We start from the raw sequence: 19,443 nt of genomic DNA, 5'->3' as shown, positions 1-19,443 counted from the left end.
AAATCATGAACCGATACTGGACATCGAAGCTAACGAAGGGATAGGTAGAGTTAAGAGGCTGTGTATAACGGTAGAGAAGCCTTCTTGCGGCTGTTAGTATGGTTCCCCCACCCAGGCTCAGTATGATGGTTCTGCTGACCAGTGAAACTCTGATCGGAGGCGGTCCTTCCACCAAAGCTGGGTAGCTCACGCGCGGCGCAAGTAATGTGTAGAGGTGTGAATGCAGCCCGACACGGATGCGATGAACGGGATTATGTATCCTGTCCGGCGGCATAGTGCGACCGCAGTGGTGAATTTGAAGGAATAGAATCCGGACAGGAGGCCATGGGTTTGGGCCAGGACCAAGACCAGGATCAAGGCCAAAACTAAGTCAAAAAATAAAATGTCTACGCGCTGCGCTTTTAGCTCAGCGCATGGACAATTTTTTAGGCACCTGTCCTATTGGCGCGTCGTTGACAAACAAGAGGAGGAGAAGGGGAGGAGGAGGAGGTTTCGTTTTCCAATTTTCATGCAGATCCATGCATCGTGTTGAACTGCTTTGCTTGGCACTGGTGTGGAAGATGGCGAGGGTGGTAACGAAAAAGAAGAAAATGAAAATGAAAATGGAAAGGCGAAGCAGGATTTGTGGATATCAGGCAACCATCGCCCTTCAATCAGCAGCAGTGCCTTCGCTTTATATTCGCGCCTTTTGCCGCCCGCTTTTTTTTTTTTTATTTTTTTTTCAAACATCGCACCCACCCTACCTCCCAACACCTCTTCAACAGAAGCATACACCTTTGTTAATAAGACAATTCAGCAAAACTGTCTGTCAGCACACACACACACACACACATACACACAGTATTCATCTATATACACGCATTGCGAGAGCATCTGCCTTTTTTTTTTTTTTATATTTCTTTTACTACGGTAGGCAAAAGAATGCCAGCGAGAGCTAGACCATTATCAATTACGCGTGTGCAATAAGCCTTTTTATTTGATGGGTCCTTACTAACATGGCAATCTTTTGTAATTGTGAATAAAATGTAAAAAAAAAAAAAAAGAAAAAAAGGCCATGTCGGACTTGGTTTTCAGTGAGGGCGGAAAGGACCAAGGAGAGAAAGAACAAGTTCCTTTCAGCGGCTCAGCACCGGAAAAATGGAGAGCGAACCGCGGTAGGTGGAGGGGAGCGTCCGCACAGGACGACCGCACCAGTTGGAGAGAAAGAGCCGCACGAAGTGACCGCGGTGGCTGGAGAGGAGGAGCACACGGAGACCGTGGCGGATGGGGAGGAGATGGAGGGAGAGGAGGGGGCCGCGGAAGCTGGAGAGAACGAGAAGGACGAAGAGACCGCGAAAACTGGAAAGAAGGAGAAGGCCGAGGAGACCGTGGCAACTGGAGAGAAGGAGAAGGGCGAGGGGATCGCGGCAGCTGGGGAGGAGAAGGACAAAGTAGCTGGAGAGGAGGAGCAGGACGAGGAGGAGGACACAGCCATCGAACTAGCCGAGACAGCCAGGACAGCCGAGAGGGCCATGAGGATAGCGCTGATCGTGGCGCTGAACGCGGTCGAGGCGGCGGTCGTGGCCGCGGCCGCGGAGGGAGATTTTTCACGGACGAGCAAAGAACCGAGATCGTTGTTGCGGCGAGACCCTTAACGCTCCAGGTCGCCGGCGAAGGCACAGACGACATCATCGTCGCGAAGGCTGCTGATGAGAAGCTCCAGCACTTGGCCAGCTTCATCTTAAGAAAGACCGACTTCCACGGCTTTACCGGCCAAAGAATGATCCATAACTTTGTCGATTCGTGCTTGCTCAACCTGTCGAACCACCACAATATCGACACATCTGGCGTCCTCGGTGATTTGGCGTCCACGAGCGGGCGGGCTCGACTCTCGGAAATCCTAAGCATGCCAATGGAGGTCGACGCAGAGCTCATGAAGGACGTTCTTCCATTCCAGACGGTGGTTATACCCTTGGTCGGAATCCTCACCCGAGAGTCGCTTTGCCAGTCGACGATGACCACCGAGTGTGGCCTCATATACTCGACAGTTTACCAACACCGCAAGACCTTCCTGGAGGAGGGATTATTGCATTGTATGGATAAGCTGTTGAAAACCAGAATCCTCTGGGCTCGTATCTCATTTTTGAGCCCGGGAAGCCCTCGCCAAGAGTTCTCCCTGCAGCGTGCATTTCTTGGCATTGTGAGATTGGTGTATCAGCTGATCAAGAGGATTCGCGATGCGAGGTTTGAGATGGCTGACATTGTCAAGCGTCTGTATGAACAACAGACCAAGTGCATCGAGGCCTCCGATAGCTCTAACGAAAGCCGGTTCCTGAACGAGATCCTGGTCAGGGATGTCCTGCGAATCCGCAACATCGTCGCTGATGCCCAGGCCTCGTTTTTACCATCTGTCAGTTCATCTGCTCCCACGCTAACTGCGATTCTATCAAGGATTCGCGGACCGAACTTGCCATATCTCCATCTGATGTACGACCCTCCTGGCACTCTCTCGCGAAACGGACCACGGCACGACAACGACCATGCCGAAATCGCATCCATCAGTATCATTCCGACAGAAGCGGAATTGACATGCTCTCGACAGCCATTCTTGCCATCGAACGGCATTGACGCCCCTCACCATTGGCCCCAGGGATGGAAGCGTCAGATCGATATCCATTTCCGCCTCTACAGAGAAGACATGCTGTACTCGTTTCGCGACAGCGTGAACGCGTTTTTTTCTGCTCTGGAAAAGACAGCAAAGGGGAATGAGGATGCACTTCTGAAGCAGAAGGCAATCGACACACAATCAGGGAATAGCAATGTGAATATGGATGTGTACGGAGGAGTGCGATTCCGCGGCCTGGAATGCGAGGGACACGCGCGCGGTGCTCTTGTGATATCGTTCACTCAGCCAAGTCAGGTCCACGGCGCGAAGGAGAGACGGCGAAAGGAGTTTTGGGAACGTTCCAAGAGCCGATTGATGCAAGGGTCGCTTATTTGTCTTGCCGGCAGATCCTGGCACAGCTCCGGGGGTTCAACATTTCACACAATCCTTGCAGTCGTCGAGAGGCGAGATGTCGATGCCCTTTCCATGAGCGAGTCGAACGCATTTATCCACGTGAAGCTGACAGATCCTCAACAGTACATGACTTTTCTTAACCCTGCCTCCGCCAAGTCGCCTGATATGCCTGACCGGTGGTTCTTGGTCCAGTCGAAGGGAGGGTTCTTTGAGTCGTATAGGCCTGTTTTGAAATCACTTCAGAACTGCGAGCCTGCGATACTTCCTTTCGGGAAGTATATCGCTCCGACCGAACACGAATATAACACCAGATTGGACGCTGGCGGCAAGGTCGACCCACCGCTGTATGCGCGTGCTCCGGGATTCACCTTTGATCTGTCTGTCCTTGTCAAGGACAAGAGACTCCGTTTGGATGCAGCCGATCCACAGTCGATCGACAATGCTGTGCACATGCTCCAGCGGGAAAGTACTCTCGATGACACGCAAGCATCCGCCTTGGTCGAAACTCTTTGCCGAGAAGTTGCGCTGATCAGCGGGTAAGCTTTGGTGATGCATGTCAGACAGTCCCTCTCTCTCCCTTCTTTGCTATCGACGCACCAACTTACACTAACTTATGATGGTCTTTATGTCATATGTAGGCCGCCCGGGACTGGCAAGACCAAGATCGGAGTGGACCTAATGCGAGTCCTACTGCATAATAAGCAAGCGATGAACTGTGGACCTATCCTCTGTATCTGCTACACGAATCATGCACTGGATCAGTTCCTAGAGCACCTGCTGGACATGGATGTCACCGACATCGTGCGCATTGGTTCTCGATCAAATTCCAAACGATTGGAGATGCACAAACTTGAAACTAAGATGCGGAGCAACGACCTACCCGATCTCGTACGACGAACCCTCGCGGCCACTAAAAACGAATGGGAAGGTACATGGAACACAATCGAGGGCCTTGTCAAGAATATCATGCATCTGGAAACTGCAACTCAAAGCCGGGCTGTATCCTGGAACCACATCGATGACTACCTCCAAACAGAGGATCCAGACCAATGGGAGCAGCTTCGGCCCCGTATGGCAGAGAGTTACCTCGATGATGACGACTTTACTACAGTTCTACATAAGGGACAACATATCGATCATTTCAGTCGGTGGATCAATGGACACGACATCTCTGAGAAGCAGAAATTGAATGAACAAATGAAGAAATGGAAGGATCAAAAACAACATAAGTTCTACAACTCGTACAGCGCCCTCGCGTCGAAGGATGAGGAAGAGGGAGAGGAAGAAGAGGAAAAAGAGGAGGAATTAGAGCTTTGGGATATACCGCTGGGGGATAGGCCCTTAAGGATGCTGGGCGGAGACGTCTGGGAGATGTCGATGGTCGAGCGTAGGCGACTATTGGATTCATGGAGACCCAAGGCGCAGGAATCCATGATAGAACAATTGACAGAGCACCTGCGAGAGGCCGAGGAGTTCGCAAAGAAGAAGAACGAGGCATACGATGAGGCCCGGCGCTGTATTCTCCAGAATGCATCGGTCATTGGAATGACCACCAGTGGCGCCGCGAAAATGCAGGCTCTGATCAGTGCAGTCGCTCCCGAAATCATCATTTGTGAGGAAGCGGGCGAGGTCCTGGAGTCGCATATTCTGACAGCACTCTCGCCTTCGACCCAACACCTGATCCTCATCGGTGACCATAAGCAGCTTCGTCCCCAGATCGAGACATATACTCTGTCGTCGGATTCTACCGTCGGAAAGAACTACAATTTGGATCAGTCTCTTTTCGAGCGCCTCGTTACTGCCGAGAAGAACCCACTCCCACTGTCGCACATGACTATTCAGCGACGCATGCGGCCCGAGATCTCGAGCTTAATCAGGAATACGCTTTATCCCGACCTAGTTGATGAAAAGCGAGTCCTCGAGTATCCCAATGTGAGTGGCATGGGTGCCAACCTGTACTTCATGGACCATGCACACGCTGAGGACAGCAGGGACCAGTACGGCATGCAGTCGTTCGCCAACTCTTTCGAGGTCAGGATGGTTGGGGCACTGGCACAGTACCTGATCAAGAATGGATATGACAAGCCTGGGGACATTGCAGTCCTGACACCGTATCTCGGCCAACTTTCGAAACTTCGGGATGGTTTAAGTGACGCATTCAAATTGCTTATAGACGAGCGAGATCAGGAAAAGTTGGATCAGGGCGAACAAGACGCAGAGGTTGACGGGTGGAGACCGAAGCCTACCAGCGAACCTGCAAAACAGGAATCTCTCACTCTCAGGACCATTGATAACTATCAGGTACACAAGATCCTTTGCATGTAACCGCAGCGTACGATGTGGTTACTCTATAGATTACATAGCATAGGTACTCACCCAATTTTTTTTTTTTTTTTTCGCTATGTACAAAGGGCGAGGAGGCTAAGATTGTTATCATCTCGCTTGTTCGAAGCGATATCAAAGAGAGTGGCGAAAAGGCGGATTGGAGCTCCATCGGGTTCCTCAAGTCTCCCAATCGCACTAACGTTCTCCTGTCTCGAGCACAGCATGGCATGTACCTTATCGGCAATGCTGGATTGATGGCGCAGGAGAAGCATGGTCTGTGGCCAAAGATCATGGAAGAACTACGTGCGTCCGATCGAGTGGGTGGAGGATTCGCGATCACCTGCAAGGAACACGGAATTGCAAGCACAGTGAGCGATGCTGAGACATTCAAGGCAATTTCTCCAAACGGCGGATGCACCGCTATGTGCGACTACAGACTCAGCTGTGGTCATACCTGTCCGATGCAATGTGAGTCTAATATTGAAAGGAGGGCGGTATATAGTGGCATTGATATTTACAGAATACCTGACTCGTGTATTGTTGCTAATCTGTTCTTGCGATCAATAGGCCACCCATACGACAAGGAGCACGTTTCATTCAAATGTCCTCAGCCATGCCCTCACCTACATAAAGGTTGTAATCATGTCTGTCCAAAAACGTGCGGCGAAGTCTGTGGCGACTGCATGGAAGTTGTCGCGGACATTGTTCTCTCGTGTGGACATGTTTTCAAGCAACCCAGATGCTACCAGGCCAAGGATCTAGCCCGAATCTACTGCAAAGTCAGCGTTGTACGTAAACTGCCGAGCTGCGAACATGAGAAAACCATGGTATGCCAGATGGATCCGAAGGGAGTTCTGTGTTCCGAGAAATGCGGAACTCGTCTCGAATGCGGACATTACTGTCTGCGCAACTGCTCCGAGTGCCAAAAAACCTCGCCCTCGCCAGAGGGGGAGGGCAAGTCAGTTGAGGGCATTCCGAGGACAGTGCATGGCGGATGTCTTACGAAGTGCGGTCAGATCCAGCTTTGCGGGCACACATGTCAAGCAAACTGCCATGAAGGTTCATCATGTCCTGCGTGTACCCAGCAGTGCAAGGCCGCATGCGCTCACTCCCGGTGCCGCCAGAAGTGCACTGAGCCCTGTGATGTTTGCTGCCAACCCTGTGTTTGGAGCTGCCAGCACCAAGGCCAATGCAACATGCCGTGTGGAGTGCCATGCGATCGACTGCCTTGCAACAAGCGATGCGAAAAGCTTTTGAAGTGCGGACATCGATGTCCTTCAGTATGCGGAGAGACATGTCCTTCGACAGTGTTATGTATCGAGTGCAAGAAAGACCCTGCAGAGATGGACGAGCTTGTCGATTTGTTGAGGGAGGATTCGTTTTCAGAGGTCGATGTGGATCGAAATCCGATCTTGGTCCTCGGCTGTGGCCATGTTTTGACGATGTTAACACTGGATGGACTCATGGAGATGGATCGATACTATGTCGAGTACTTTGACCGAGAGCACGGCGCGATCGAGTACGTTGGGAGGCATGATCTACCAGGTTATGAGCCTGACCAAGTTTTATGTCCGATCTGTGATGAACCTGCTGTTGGACCTTTGCGCTACGGACTTCGTTTGAACCACTTACTTCTCGCCGCTCGGTTGAGGTCCCAACATATAGATCAATTCCAAGGTTTTGACAAAGTGCACAAGCAGTTTGCAAAGGTGTGCGATGAGGTTGAGAGCCGTCGGACCAAGGTTTTGGAACAACTCTCTAAAACCAAGAGGGAATCTCGCATGGACCCACCAAAAGCCTTCTTACGGGTACTTGGGAACTTCGAGAACAAGGCAGACTATTATCCGAATAGCGATTTTGCAGCCTTGCCACCTATCTACAAGATCCCTGTGCGCTATCGACGTCATTGGACTGAGCTCGTTGGGCCGGCCGTAGAGGTCTTCCAGAGTTTCCTCAGAGCTGATAATGGAGCAGGACTCTCACCGTTAAACCGGCTTTACGATGCTATTGTGGGCCACTTCAAACGTACGGCATCAAGCTCAACATCTGGACAGCCGCAAAAAGTTCGAGCTTTGGATGTTGATTGCGGATCGGCCGTAAAGTGTGGTTTTCCACGAGGCGGTTCGACCGTCCTTTCAAAGGTCGAGTCTCTATACGGACAGGCAAGCGTGCTGCTCTTGGTGCTTTCGCTGGCATTTTCGTTCCTGGACGAGGCTGGAGTCGCGTCTGGATGGTATTGGTTTGTCGAGGATTTGATCCGCTGTACAATGATTTATGCCGGGTTACTGATCGAAGCCGCGCAGGAAGGGATGTATCGCCGCAAGGTCGCGTATGCTCGGCTGATGAGGATAGAACTGATATGCATGACGCTACAGTGGATTGGAATGGAGCACGTAGCTGTAGGGCCCAAAGCAAAGGCGAAGCGGAGCAAGCAAGTTAAACGGCTATTGAAGAACTATATGACGGACGACAAAGAGATCAGGGAAAAGTATGCGTGGGTGATAACGATCGATATCAAGAAGAGAATGGTGGAGTTACGGGATAGGATGGTGAGCGCAGTGCGAGCTGCTAGAGGGGAGGATGTATTTGTGGCCGTGTCGCAGGGTGAGAAGTTACGATATCTGTTCAAGGGGGCGACGGACCAAGAGCCGGTGCAGGATGGGCAATGGGTACTCTGCAGTAATGGACATGGGGTAAGTTGAGTTCTTTAATCGATTATGGTTATCTTGATCATTTTCTAGCAAGTTAATTATCACTCACTTGTCTTTTTTTTTTTTTTGCAGTACGTATTGGATGAGTCGACAGTGCTCATGGAATGGCGATGTTTTGAGTGCCAGGTATCCATTGCAGGATACTGAAGAGACGAAGCATCCTCATCCGTTGCGCTGAGATCTTTTCGACTGCAAAATGAATATAGGCGACTGGAACTACAGCAGCATGGCATAATAAAAGAAAGACTTGTAGTACAAAAATAGACGAGGTCAACGACCTGGCCGTGTAACGAGCGTTTCGGGTACTTCGCCAAAATACATTGTTTATGTGGATCGGCGCTAGCAATCATCTATAAACCATGGGGCTTTATTTGATGCAGTGTAATATCTCGACGGAGGGAGTGGCGAAGAAATCTTGGCATCTTGGTTGCACAGCCTACGTCTGTTGCCCCAAATAATGTAAGGGGGCTTCTAGCCGGGGCACCAGTTGACATTCCCTCGCTCCATCTTTTGTTCCTTCTTGCGCTCCTTATTCCTTCTGTCCTCTCTTCATTTAGTAGCCATTGTGCACGACATGGTTCGTTAGCTTCATGGTTGCTTGCTCAGGTTGATCTTTCTAGTGAATACTTTGGTCGATGTGTACCTGGTGAATACAGGAGAGCCAAAAAAAAAAAAACCCCCCCGCAATCGATCACTGCTGGTCCCGCAAAGTGACCAAAGGGGTGAGGCATCGTCCGCTGCTGTGCGATGGATGTGGCGGGATACAGCGGCTGCGCATGGTGAGGTAAACAGCACAAGTGCCCTTGTTTATCTGCTGTGTTGTATTGTGGATTTGGCGTGTGCATATCATGCAAGACAAAAATGGCGAAGGGTGCATAATTCGCCTATCACGCACATGGGAGATATTTGTACGCTCTTACACTCGGGCATTCTTCCAGGCCCTCCATTTCCTTCCTTTCTTCCTTCCTTCGCTCTCACCCACTCAGCACCACCCACATTCTTCTCAGCTCAACCGCTTTTCCACAAGGCCCACTTTCTCACCAACATCATAACACGTCTCTGCGCTACCCATCTCGCGCTCAACCACTCCTCGTTTGACACGAGTAAGAAACAGAAAGAAAAAAACGCGCACCGTAACTGCCAAGGTACAGCAGAAAGCCTTTTTTGGTATGCTTTTTTTTGGTGGAATAAATTGAAAGAACGACGCAGCAACTAACCGAGATGCATCTCTCCTCTCCCTAAAGAATGGCCACTCCGAACCAAGGAGGGCGAGGTGGATTTAATGGTAACCGTGATGGAAGAGGGCGAGGTCGAGGCCAGGGTAACCGTGGACACCACGGTGGAGGGCCTGTTCAAGGGCCCGGACAAGGCCGTGGTCGTGGTCGTGGCATGCTTACACAAGACCAAAAGGCTACCATTGTTGTTGCTAAGCGAGAGTTCACTCTTCAGATCGCAGGCGAGGGTACAGACGATGTCGTTCTCGCTGCCGCAGCCGATGAGAAGCTCCAGCACAATGCCAGCTTTATTCTCAACAAGGACGACTTTGTAGCCTTCACCGGTCAAAGGCAAATCAGGAACTTTGTTAACTCCTGCCTTCTCAACCTTTCGAACCACCACAACATCGATACATCCGGAATCTTGACGAGCCTATCCAAGGTTTCTGGACGTGCGCGTCTGAGGGAGATCATGCTCATGCCGATGCACATCGATGCTGGGGACTCAAAGGATCTCCTGTCGTTCCAGTATGTGGTACTGCCATTGATCGGGGTGTTTACCCGCGAGTCTGTGTGCCAGTCGACCCTAACAAGTGAGTCGGGAATCATATACTCGACCGTATTCAGTCACCAGAGACAGTTCTTGGACGATGGAGTCATGCGGTGCATGGACCAGCTCTTGGAACGAAGATCCATGGCGGATTTCAGCGCGGGCGGCCAGCGACTTCTCAACGAACAGACTTCCATCTGTCATGTCACTTCTTTGCCGTGCGCTCTTCTGGCCATCGTACGACTCGTATATCAACTGATCAAGAGATTTCAGGATGCGCAGACTGCGATGGCTGATTTGGTCGCAAAATTGCGCACACAGCAGATAAAGTGCCTTCAAGTGGCATCCAGCTCGGCCGAGGATCGATTTTTCAACGAGAATCTTGCTCGGGAAGTGACTCGATTGGAACAGATCATCACTGATGCCCGGGACAAGATCATCGAGCCTCTTCACTCTGCAGCTAGCCTGACGAGTCCTCAACCTTCCAGGCCCCGAGGACCGAATATGGTCCACCTCGTATCCGCGTATGACCCGCCAGGACACCTTTCCCCGAAGGGTTCTCGACACGACAATGATCATGCGGAAATTTCAAAGATTATTCTGTTGCCAACTGAGCAGGAGATCGCTAGCCCTCGAGATCCGTTCTTGCCATCAAATGATATCTCGGAGGCCCCTCATTTTCTGCCTCCAGGTTGGAGACGCCAGCTCGATATACATTTTCGGCTGTACAGGGAAGACATGATTGATTCGCTCCGCAAAGGACTGATGTCGTTCTCGAATGTGCTCCAGGCAATCAGGCCTGGGGAGGAGAGCATCTTATTGAAGCAGAAGGAGCTTAAGAAACGCCTGGACGACAATATCAGCCTGGACGTGTATGGAGACGTGCACATGCTGGGCATGGATACCACAAAGCAGACATCCGTTGGCTCGGTCGAGATCTCGTTTGGTCAACCGCCACGCGCAGCAGCAGCAACCACCCATCAGCAGCGAGTCGAGTTCTGGGAGCGATCCAGGAGACGGTTGATGCAGGGCTCCCTTATCTGTCTTGCGAGTCGTTCAGATAATAATCGGCAGATGGAGGATGCAGGTCACCCGCCTTTTCAAATGATCCTTGGAGTGGTCACAAAGCGCGACACGGCGGCGTTGGCCAAGGACAACAAGGCGGCGCGGATTCATATCTCTTTGGCAGATCCCAAGGCCTACTTGACGATGCTCAACATAGCGAGTCAGTCCAAGAAAAAGCAGTGGTTTCTAGTAGAGTCCATGGGCGGTTTCTTCGAGTCGTACCGTCCCATCCTAAAGGCTCTCCAGAATTGCGTGCCAGCGTCCCTGCCCTTCGGAAAGTACCTCGCTCCCACTGCCCAAGAACAGGAGGGGACGCTGGCGGCTGGAGAAGTAGCAGTCGATCCACCACTGTATGCTCGCGCCCCTGGATTCACGTTCGATTTGTCGGTGCTACTCAAAGGGCAGCGGTGTCAGCTGGATGTGTTAAGCCAGGATTCAGTCACAGTGGCGATTAACATGCTCCAGAGGCAGAGCACTCTCGATGACACGCAAGCATCCGCCTTGGTCGAAACTCTTTGCCGAGAAGTTGCGCTGATCAGCGGGTAAGCTTTGGTGATGCATGTCAGACAGTCCCTCTCTCTCCCTTCTTTGCTATCGACGCACCAACTTACACTAACTTATGATGGTCTTTATGTCATATGTAGGCCGCCCGGGACTGGCAAGACCAAGATCGGAGTGGATCTAATGCGAGTCCTATTGCACAACAAGCAAGCGATGAACTGTGGACCTATCCTCTGTATCTGCTACACGAATCATGCACTGGATCAGTTCCTAGAGCACCTGCTGGATGAAGGCATCAAGAGCATTGTCCGTATTGGAGCTCGTTCCAAAAGCGAGCGTCTAGAGGACTACAATCTGGAAAGTCTGAAGATGGCGCGAGATCGACCTTTCAGCGTGAGACAAGTCATTAAGAAGGCACACGAAGACTGGGAAATTGTCTCCAAGAAAATTCAGAACCTTGAGAAGGCCCTCCGAAATGAAACCTTGGATTGGGAATACGTTGGGACTTTCCTGATGAATCACAACGAAGATCAGTGGGAGCAGCTTGATTATCACGGATACACTAGTGCTGCATGGAATGAGGACATTGCGAGCAGTGACGATTCTGATTCGGGGGAGTTTACCACCGTGGGGGGCAAGAGCAAGAGTCGCTACGTTCGGTGGATTACAGGGGCCGACATTGATGAAAAGAGGCGCCTTAATAAGGTAGCAGCCAAGGCCATCAAGAAGAATGCCGTACCACTATACAATGCATTCGGCTCTCTTCAGATAGACGGCTCGTCGACGCGACAAGTACAAGGAAGATCAACACTCCATCATATCCCAAATACGGATCGACCATTGCATCAGCTGACAGGCGACTTGTGGGAAATGTCCCTGAATGAGCGAAGGCGGTTATTGGACTCGTGGAAGCCCGAGGTACTGAATTTCATGATGCAGTCGATGAGCCGCCTGCTAATCGAAGTCGAGAAGATTTCACAGGCCAAAAATAACGCGAACGACGATATTCGAAGGACTATCCTTCGCGAGACTTCTGTGATCGGAATGACTACCAACGGCGCAGCCAAGTTGCAAACCTTGATTAGCGCAGTCGCCCCCAAGATCATCATTTGCGAGGAGGCGGGAGAGGTCCTGGAATCTCATATTTTGGCGGCGCTCTCTGCTTCGACACAGCACCTGGTTCTCATCGGTGACCATAAGCAGCTTCGTCCCCAGATCGAGACATATACTCTATCATCGGATTCTACCATCGGCAAGAACTACAATCTCGACAAGTCTCTTTTCGAGCGCCTCGTTGATAAGGAGTCTAAGAAGAACCCTCTACCACTGTCACACTTGACTATTCAACGACGCATGCGGCCCGAGATCTCGAGCCTGATCAGGAATACGCTTTATCCTGACCTGGCTGATGGAGAGCGAGTCTTTGCGTATCCCGATGTGAGTGGCATGGGCGCCAACTTGTACTTCATGGACCATGCACACGCTGAAGACAGCAAGGACCAGTACGGCGCACAGTCGTTCGCCAACTCTTTCGAGGTCAGGATGGTTGGGGCACTGGCACAATACCTGATCAAGAATGGATATGACAAGCCTGGCGACATTGCAGTCTTGACACCGTATCTCGGCCAACTTTCGAAACTCCGGGATCATCTGCGAAAAAGTTTTTTTTTGATGATTGACGAGCGAGATCAGGATCAACTGGACCTGAAGGGCAGAGAGAAGGAGCAGGACGAAACTATTGCCGCAGTCAACGAGCAGATCGGTGTGAAGAAAGTAGGACTTCAAAACCATCTTACTCTGCGTACCATCGACAACTATCAGGTAACGAATTTGAAAGGTTTACAGTCACCTACGTCGCGTGTTCATTGTGTGTTTATGGAACGAGGCACTAACTTGCTTTTTTTTTTTTTTTTCACTTCGAATAAAGGGCGAGGAAGCCAAGATCGTCATCATCACTCTTGTCCGCAGCAATTCCAAAGAGAACGGAACCTCTACGGCTGGTGGTTCGATTGGTTTCCTCAAGTCTCCGAACCGCACCAATGTGCTGCTATCAAGAGCTCAGCACGGGATGTTCCTCATTGGAAATGCTGGCCTCATGGAAGGCGCCAGGAGTGGTATGTGGCAAAATGTTCTTCAAGAGCTTCGTCAGTTTGATCGTGTCAGGAGTGGTTTCCCCATTGTCTGCAAGAATCATCCCGAGATAACAAACATCGTGGATGAACCCGAGGCATTCAAGATTGTTGCTCCGAACGCTGGCTGTACGGCTGCTTGTGGACGTGGTATGCCATGCGGTCATGTCTGTCCTCTTCAATGTAAGTCATCTCAGGAACTAAACCTGCTGCTTTGAAATGTCAACGGAACATTTACTAATATCCAACGAATTCTGTTACGCGTCGTAGGCCATCCTGATGATAAGGACCACGTCTTGGTTAAGTGCTTTGAGCCATGCCCCCAGCTTCAGCCCGGATGCGATCACGTATGCCCTAAGGTCTGCGGCGAAAAATGCGGCAATTGCATGGAGTTTGTGTCTCCGATTCTGTTGGCATGCGGTCACATCTTTGACCGTCCACGATGCTGGCAAGCCAAGAACCCATCCAAGATTCTTTGCAAAGTCCAGATGGCAAGGAAACTTTCGACCTGCGAGCATGAACATATTCTGTCTTGCCACATGGATCCATCGGCGGTCGTTTGCGATAAACCCTGCAATGAAGTGCTAGGGTGTGGCCATATTTGTACTCGTCCGTGCTCCGAATGCCAAAAGGAGTCTCCTGGATGGAAGAAGAAGAAGGATAATCCTGCTGTGCGCATCGAGCGCACTGTTCATGGGAAATGCAAAAAAGAATGCGGCAGGAACCTGTTCTGTGGCCATCCCTGCATATCCAAGTGTCATGACAAAGCAGCCTGTCCCCCCTGCGGGCAGAAATGCGAGGTCTTTTGCGCTCACTCCCGTTGCCATCAAAAATGCAATGCGCCATGTGCTGCGTGCTGTCAGAGATGCGTTTGGAGCTGCCAGCATCAAGGCCAGTGTGAGATGCCTTGTGGAGCACCTTGCGACCGACTCCCGTGCAACAAACGGTGCGACAAGGAACTCAAGTGTGGCCATCAATGTCCTTCTATTTGCGGTGAGAAATGTCCTTCGGAAAAGTTCTGTGTCGAGTGCAAGGACCCTTCAACCATGGGTCAGATTGTCGACCTGATCATGCAGCAATCGCTCGCTGAGGTCGATATCGATGACGACCCGATCCTCGTTCTTGCGTGTGGACATGCCCTGACAATGACCACACTGGATGGAATGATGGGAATGTCCGAGTACTACGTTGCAGAGACGGACAAGAAGACAGGCGATGTTCAATATGTCGGCAAGAAGGATCTGACGAACGATGAAGTGCCCCAAGTGTCGTGTCCCAACTGTCGCAAGCCCATCATTGGAATCTTGAGATACGGCCGCAGGGTCAAATGCTCACAACTGCGACTACGCTCACACAAGCACGAGATCACCCAATTTGGGGCCATGACCAAAGCACAGCAGGCATTCGATGTGGCGCAAGTCCAGATTAGGGATCGCCATGACGCGTTCATAGCTTCTCTCACGAAAGGCGTGACCGAAGAGTGCCCTGAACCACCGAGCGCCGAGTTGAGAGTGCTTGGGAGACACGATGACAAGAATGTGGAGCTACCGAATAGTAATGTTGAGTCGATCGAGAATATTTATCGTATCCCTAAGTTGCATGCGGATGCCTGGGTCAAGATGATCAGCCCAGCTACAAAATCGCTGTACCAATTCGGGGAAATCAGCATACAGGGTTTCAAGTCTCCGACTAAGCGACTCTTCGACGCTGCCGTCTCTCATCTCTACAGGATCAAGACTACTCCAACTTATGACCTTTCGGAGGACCTTGTCACCCACCCATCTCTGCCAAGAGATGCAGCCACAGCCTCTGATATCGTCCAAGCCTGCGTTGTTGAGTGTGGCCTCCCGAGAGATGGGCATTTTGGTGAATCATATGTCAATTCTTTGCAAGAGCGGGCCAACGTGTTGATCTTCGTCATTTCACAGGCATTTGAGGCCATGGACAAGTGCGGAGCTTCAACGGGATGGTATTGGTTCGTGGAGGACCTGTTAAGATGCGCTAGAATCCATATTGAGAAACTGCAGACCGCTTCGCTGAATGGGCGCTTTAGTCGAAAGGCCGTCTACGCCCAAATCACCCACATGGATCTCATTTGCAGAGAGACGCGATGGCTTGGAATGAAGACGTTTCCGACCGAGGACAAGGCTAAGGAGGATCGTTTGAAGCAAGTGAACAGTCTTCAGGAAAAGTTCATGGCCGAGCACAAAGACCTTAAGGATCACTGCCCGCGTGGTATCAAGATCGAGTGCGTGGCTAGAGCAGAAGAGTTGGAGGCAAAGATGGTTGAGGTTGTCAAGGCAGCCAAAGGTCAGGCTTCCTATTCGCCCCTGTCAAAGGAGGAAAAGCTGCAGTTGTTCAGGGCGATGAGTCAGGAGTTGAGAGGATCAGGACACTGGTACGCGTGTCCGAACGGCCATCCCGTAAGTCACTGTTTTATTTGCTTGACAGGGTTCTGTTGCCATACGAATGAAAGAGGTAATTAGGTTCTAACAAAGTACTCTTCCTGTTGATCTAGTATGTCATTGGAGAGTGTGGGATGGCGATGGAACAGGCGCACTGTGCCGAGTGTGGCGCCTTGATTGGAGGTGGTGACCATGCGTTGCGAGGCGATAACGTACTCAATACGGAGTTTGAGGACATGTATCGTCAGAGACGCTGATCGAAACTACACGGTGCTGATGAGCGGGAGCCAAGATGTCATTTATCATATCCCTTGTCCTAAATTCATATATATGGGATGAATTTTAATAAGAAAATGCGGATTGCAATTGCGTAAAATGCTATTATGATGGCCAACCCCTCTTTCTAAGCACATATTGACACCTGGTCCCCGGGGCACCTAGAAATGTAACTTGGCTGGCATTTGCTTGAAACTGGTATTAAGGAATGAGCTGAAATGGGATCATCCTCATTGAGAATTCCCCATTAATATCGCGCTGCTTAAATTTAATTTTTGTACAACCACCACCAACTTCCACATCATGGACATTCGATACCTTCTCAATGATAATCGTGAATTTACCAATGATGGCGCTGACGGCTACCCCTTCTCACTCCAAGTCAACTGGTCCTTGTTGGAAGAGGGATGGGGAAATGAGGTCTTCCGAGGACATTATGAATTAGCTGCCGAATACGAATCAATCATTACTGCCCCTCAAAACAATACAAAGCTAATATGAAGTGGAGAGACGATCAGAAGGCGACTTGACTATATTGGGGTACGGAATCGCGGTGAGTAGTTTGGATAAGCGAGACGCGAGGCAGAAAGAGCCAACAATCGCTACATGGAGATAGTGCAGGAAAAATTTCATCCCATATGTGGGATGAAATTTTTTTTAGGACAAGTGATAGGATCTCCACTAAGGGTTGCTACTTATTGCGCTATATAAAACAAATCATTGTTGCTTGACATTCTGTGCCATGGAGCTATGAAGACAGGTGGGAGAAATCTAGATCCTTGTCTCCTTGGAACCTTCCGCTTCCTGCTTGTCCTCTGCAGCCCGCTTCACAGGAGTTTTAATCCCGTCCAGGAACTCGACATGGCTCTTTGGAAAGACCTTTGGCAAAAGTTGCGTTCATCGACCCTGTTCACCACCTGTTGCAGACCATCAGCTTGGGAGTCCTTACATGGCCTTGGACGCAGGGAAAGGACATCTTACAGCAATAGCTTCGAGATCGATATCAGGCCGTGGACGCATCGAATTTACCAACTTGGCAGGGTTCGCAATGATCATGCTGACGTACGTATTGGCGGGGGCAGTACTCGGCGAGTTCCTTTCACATGCTCTTTGACTTTTTGGTCGGAAAAGGACTCCAGAGCATGATTTGCGCTCAACTCGAATATAAAAGACGATATCAGGTCCTCGATGGCTTGGCTTTGGGGAAAAAAGAACGATGGGACAGGTTTGCCGAGTCGCAATGAGTCGGTGTTGGCATGGGCGTCCATGCGGAGTATTGGGAACAATAATTCTGTGAAAAGCGAGTTGCCCTTTTTAATAGTGACAGATCGTGCCTTATATACTAAGGAATGGCTATTAATGCATCTAGTATAGGAGTCTAGGAATATAGGAAGTGGTCCCAGAGGCATAATGCTCATAATAAAGGATCGGCACCGAGTGGTGGCGGATTCAGAGGAATGGGGCACTTTATAATGCGGTGAATACACCACAGTCCATGAATTCATTCATCGATATATAATCATGTGTGATTCCTCGCTGGAGTCTCTGATCATCCAGACCGACGATTTCCGCTTCTCTTTTGAGCGCCGCACACAAAGAAAGTATCGACGGATCGTGTTCCTAGTCAAAGAGAGTGCGCGTCTTGAAAGTCTTGGTAATGACATTCATCATCATGAGTTCTCATGCGTATTCGTGTGCTTGAGACCTGTCCGATTGCTGGACCCACCGCTCCATGGTCTTCATGAAGCCGGAATCCTGCTCCCTGAAATAAATTTGGGCGGCCTTCAACACGAATGGGCTCATCAAGAACCGTCGTTGCACATCCCTCGATGATCTTGATACGACCGAAACCGCGCTCTACCAACAGTGGCGCTGCTTTCTGAAGGACCAGTGCGTCAGCTCCAAACATAAACCGCTGAAAGAGAAATAATCCCAGAACCTCCTCTATCGTAGAGAACTCCTGTAAGATCGACAAGTTCTCACAGCACTTGTTTTCCAAGCGAACTAGTTCATGGCAGAGATTTCTCCTGTTCGGTATAGAACCTGTACGATACCAATCTGGAATGCACTATATCAACCTGTGTAGTACGTGCGAGCAAAGACAAGCGCCCTTCGCATGATGCAGACGGGCAGTGCCTTATAAGGTGCCCGTCTGCCCAGGAAATAAAGATCTCTCTCTTGTCTTGTTCTGTAAGTAAATATAAGGGTAAACAATGCATGGACTCTGTCACATCGATTGCGTTTTGCCAGTTGTCTGGATTGACATTCCCAATGATCCTCTCAATGGTCATGATAATTGGACGGAACCGACCGAGAAGCCTTTCCGACATGATCTTGATTGCCTTTGGTCGCAGGAGTTCATCCAATGCTTGCTTCCCCTCCTCTGTGTGCAATAGGTCTCGCAGGCCAGGGATATAGGCCTCGATTGGCTCGCGTCCTGTCCGGCCAGAGAACTCCATGTACTCGAATCCGTCCATATCTTCATCGAACCCAGATCTCTTAACGAACGAGCCAGGGCTCCGCGCCCAGTCTAAAGTGTAGATACTGAGCCCCGTGCCAGAGGTTATAAGTGTAAGTGGTGCTTCGCATCCGACATTTCAAAATCCTTGTAAAACAGGGGAGAGTAAAGGCCGTTTGTCCTATCTGGACTCATCGACTCGAACTTCCCCCAGTCCGTTTCGCCAAGGATCTGCGCCTCATCATGAACAACCAGTAGCTTTTCGTAAGCGTTGGAATCTGGGAGCCCTCCATGACTTCTGTGTTCAATAGGCAGGCCTATTGTGAGCTTTCACTCCTCTCGGATAACCCCCAACAGTTCTATCTCTGTCAAAGACTTGAGCAGGAAGAACTGCTAGAATAGATTGTCGAAAATGTCTTGTCTGAAGGCAGAGGTACAGGTCTGGGGGATGGTCCATCTTGCGCTGGTAAATGTCTGTTCGCTGCCCGGGACCTTCGAACAGTGTTGGAAGACCTTGAGCCGGGAGAGGAAAAGGAGGTATGTTACCATCCTTGCTTGACGGTTATTCGCAGCTTTATCGTCCTGCAGACGCGTCTTGACTTCAGATATGAGTGTGGTGATATCATTGGACCCCAGATCATCACCAGCAGTGTTAAAGTAAAAAGCCCCAATGCCTCAATCATGCCTCGTGTCTTTCCGCATCTGACGACACAGAAAATAGGCACATTCTGGAAATTGCGGCATTCGCACCTCTTGATCAGCTCCAGGATGTGGTCGGACGTCAGTTGCTTCGATGGCTTATTGCCTTTAG

General features: G+C 50.4%; 3 protein-coding genes across 3 annotated transcripts; 2 read left to right on the top strand and 1 right to left on the bottom strand.

Annotated features, from left to right (window-relative positions):
* Positions 1 to 716: 716 nt before the first annotated feature.
* BC939DRAFT_447337 (uncharacterized protein) lies at positions 717 to 8,290 on the top strand. The gene is made up of 6 exons (XM_051555080.1): positions 717 to 909; positions 1,044 to 3,534; positions 3,637 to 5,299; positions 5,410 to 5,791; positions 5,891 to 8,016; positions 8,107 to 8,290. Exons 2-6 carry the CDS (start codon positions 1,055 to 1,057, stop codon positions 8,179 to 8,181), a joined length of 6,726 nt encoding a protein of 2,241 aa, XP_051413734.1. The 5' UTR covers positions 717 to 909; positions 1,044 to 1,054; the 3' UTR covers positions 8,182 to 8,290.
* A 612-nt stretch (positions 8,291 to 8,902) lies between these two features.
* On the top strand, positions 8,903 to 16,267 carry BC939DRAFT_447334 (uncharacterized protein). The gene is given in 11 exon segments (XM_051555079.1): positions 8,903 to 9,179; positions 9,279 to 11,406; positions 12,235 to 12,300; positions 12,346 to 12,656; positions 12,669 to 13,058; positions 13,144 to 13,180; positions 13,212 to 13,214; positions 13,290 to 13,452; positions 13,764 to 13,891; positions 14,084 to 15,916; positions 16,012 to 16,267. The coding sequence occupies 10 exon segments, from the start codon at positions 9,280 to 9,282 to the stop codon at positions 16,153 to 16,155; spliced, it is 5,202 nt and encodes a 1,733-aa protein (XP_051413733.1). The 5' UTR covers positions 8,903 to 9,179; position 9,279; the 3' UTR covers positions 16,156 to 16,267.
* A 1,828-nt stretch (positions 16,268 to 18,095) lies between these two features.
* Positions 18,096 to 18,793, bottom strand: BC939DRAFT_117163 (uncharacterized protein). The gene has a single exon (XM_051549967.1). The coding sequence runs from the start codon at positions 18,649 to 18,651 to the stop codon at positions 18,184 to 18,186; it is 468 nt and encodes a 155-aa protein (XP_051413732.1). The 5' UTR covers positions 18,652 to 18,793; the 3' UTR covers positions 18,096 to 18,183.
* Between the last annotated feature and the right edge of the window lie 650 nt (positions 18,794 to 19,443).

Source organism: Gamsiella multidivaricata (genome assembly GCF_025024155.1).
Source record: "Gamsiella multidivaricata strain RSA 2152 chromosome Unknown BC939scaffold_22, whole genome shotgun sequence".
NCBI classification, from domain to species: domain Eukaryota; kingdom Fungi; phylum Mortierellomycota; class Mortierellomycetes; order Mortierellales; family Mortierellaceae; genus Gamsiella; species Gamsiella multidivaricata.
Note: the sequence above shows the minus strand (reverse complement) of the source record. Positions and strands in the feature narration are given on the sequence as shown.

Excerpts from the sequence above, each read along its gene's own strand:
- BC939DRAFT_447337 (XM_051555080.1), top strand. The coding sequence starts at position 1,055 with ATGTCGGACTTGGTTTTCAGTGAGGGCGGAAAGGACCAAGGAGAGAAA. Across the intron at positions 5,300-5,409 it reads GGACCATTGATAACTATCAG|GGCGAGGAGGCTAAGATTGT; the intron begins GTACACAAGATC and ends CTATGTACAAAG. Across the intron at positions 8,017-8,106 it reads TCTGCAGTAATGGACATGGG|TACGTATTGGATGAGTCGAC; the intron begins GTAAGTTGAGTT and ends TTTTTTTTGCAG.
- BC939DRAFT_447334 (XM_051555079.1), top strand. The coding sequence starts at position 9,280 with ATGGCCACTCCGAACCAAGGAGGGCGAGGTGGATTTAATGGTAACCGT. Across the intron at positions 13,453-13,763 it reads ATGTTCCTCATTGGAAATGC|GCCATCCTGATGATAAGGAC; the intron begins TGGCCTCATGGA and ends TACGCGTCGTAG. Across the intron at positions 15,917-16,011 it reads CGTGTCCGAACGGCCATCCC|TATGTCATTGGAGAGTGTGG; the intron begins GTAAGTCACTGT and ends CTGTTGATCTAG.
- BC939DRAFT_117163 (XM_051549967.1), bottom strand. The coding sequence starts at position 18,651 with ATGGACGGATTCGAGTACATGGAGTTCTCTGGCCGGACAGGACGCGAG.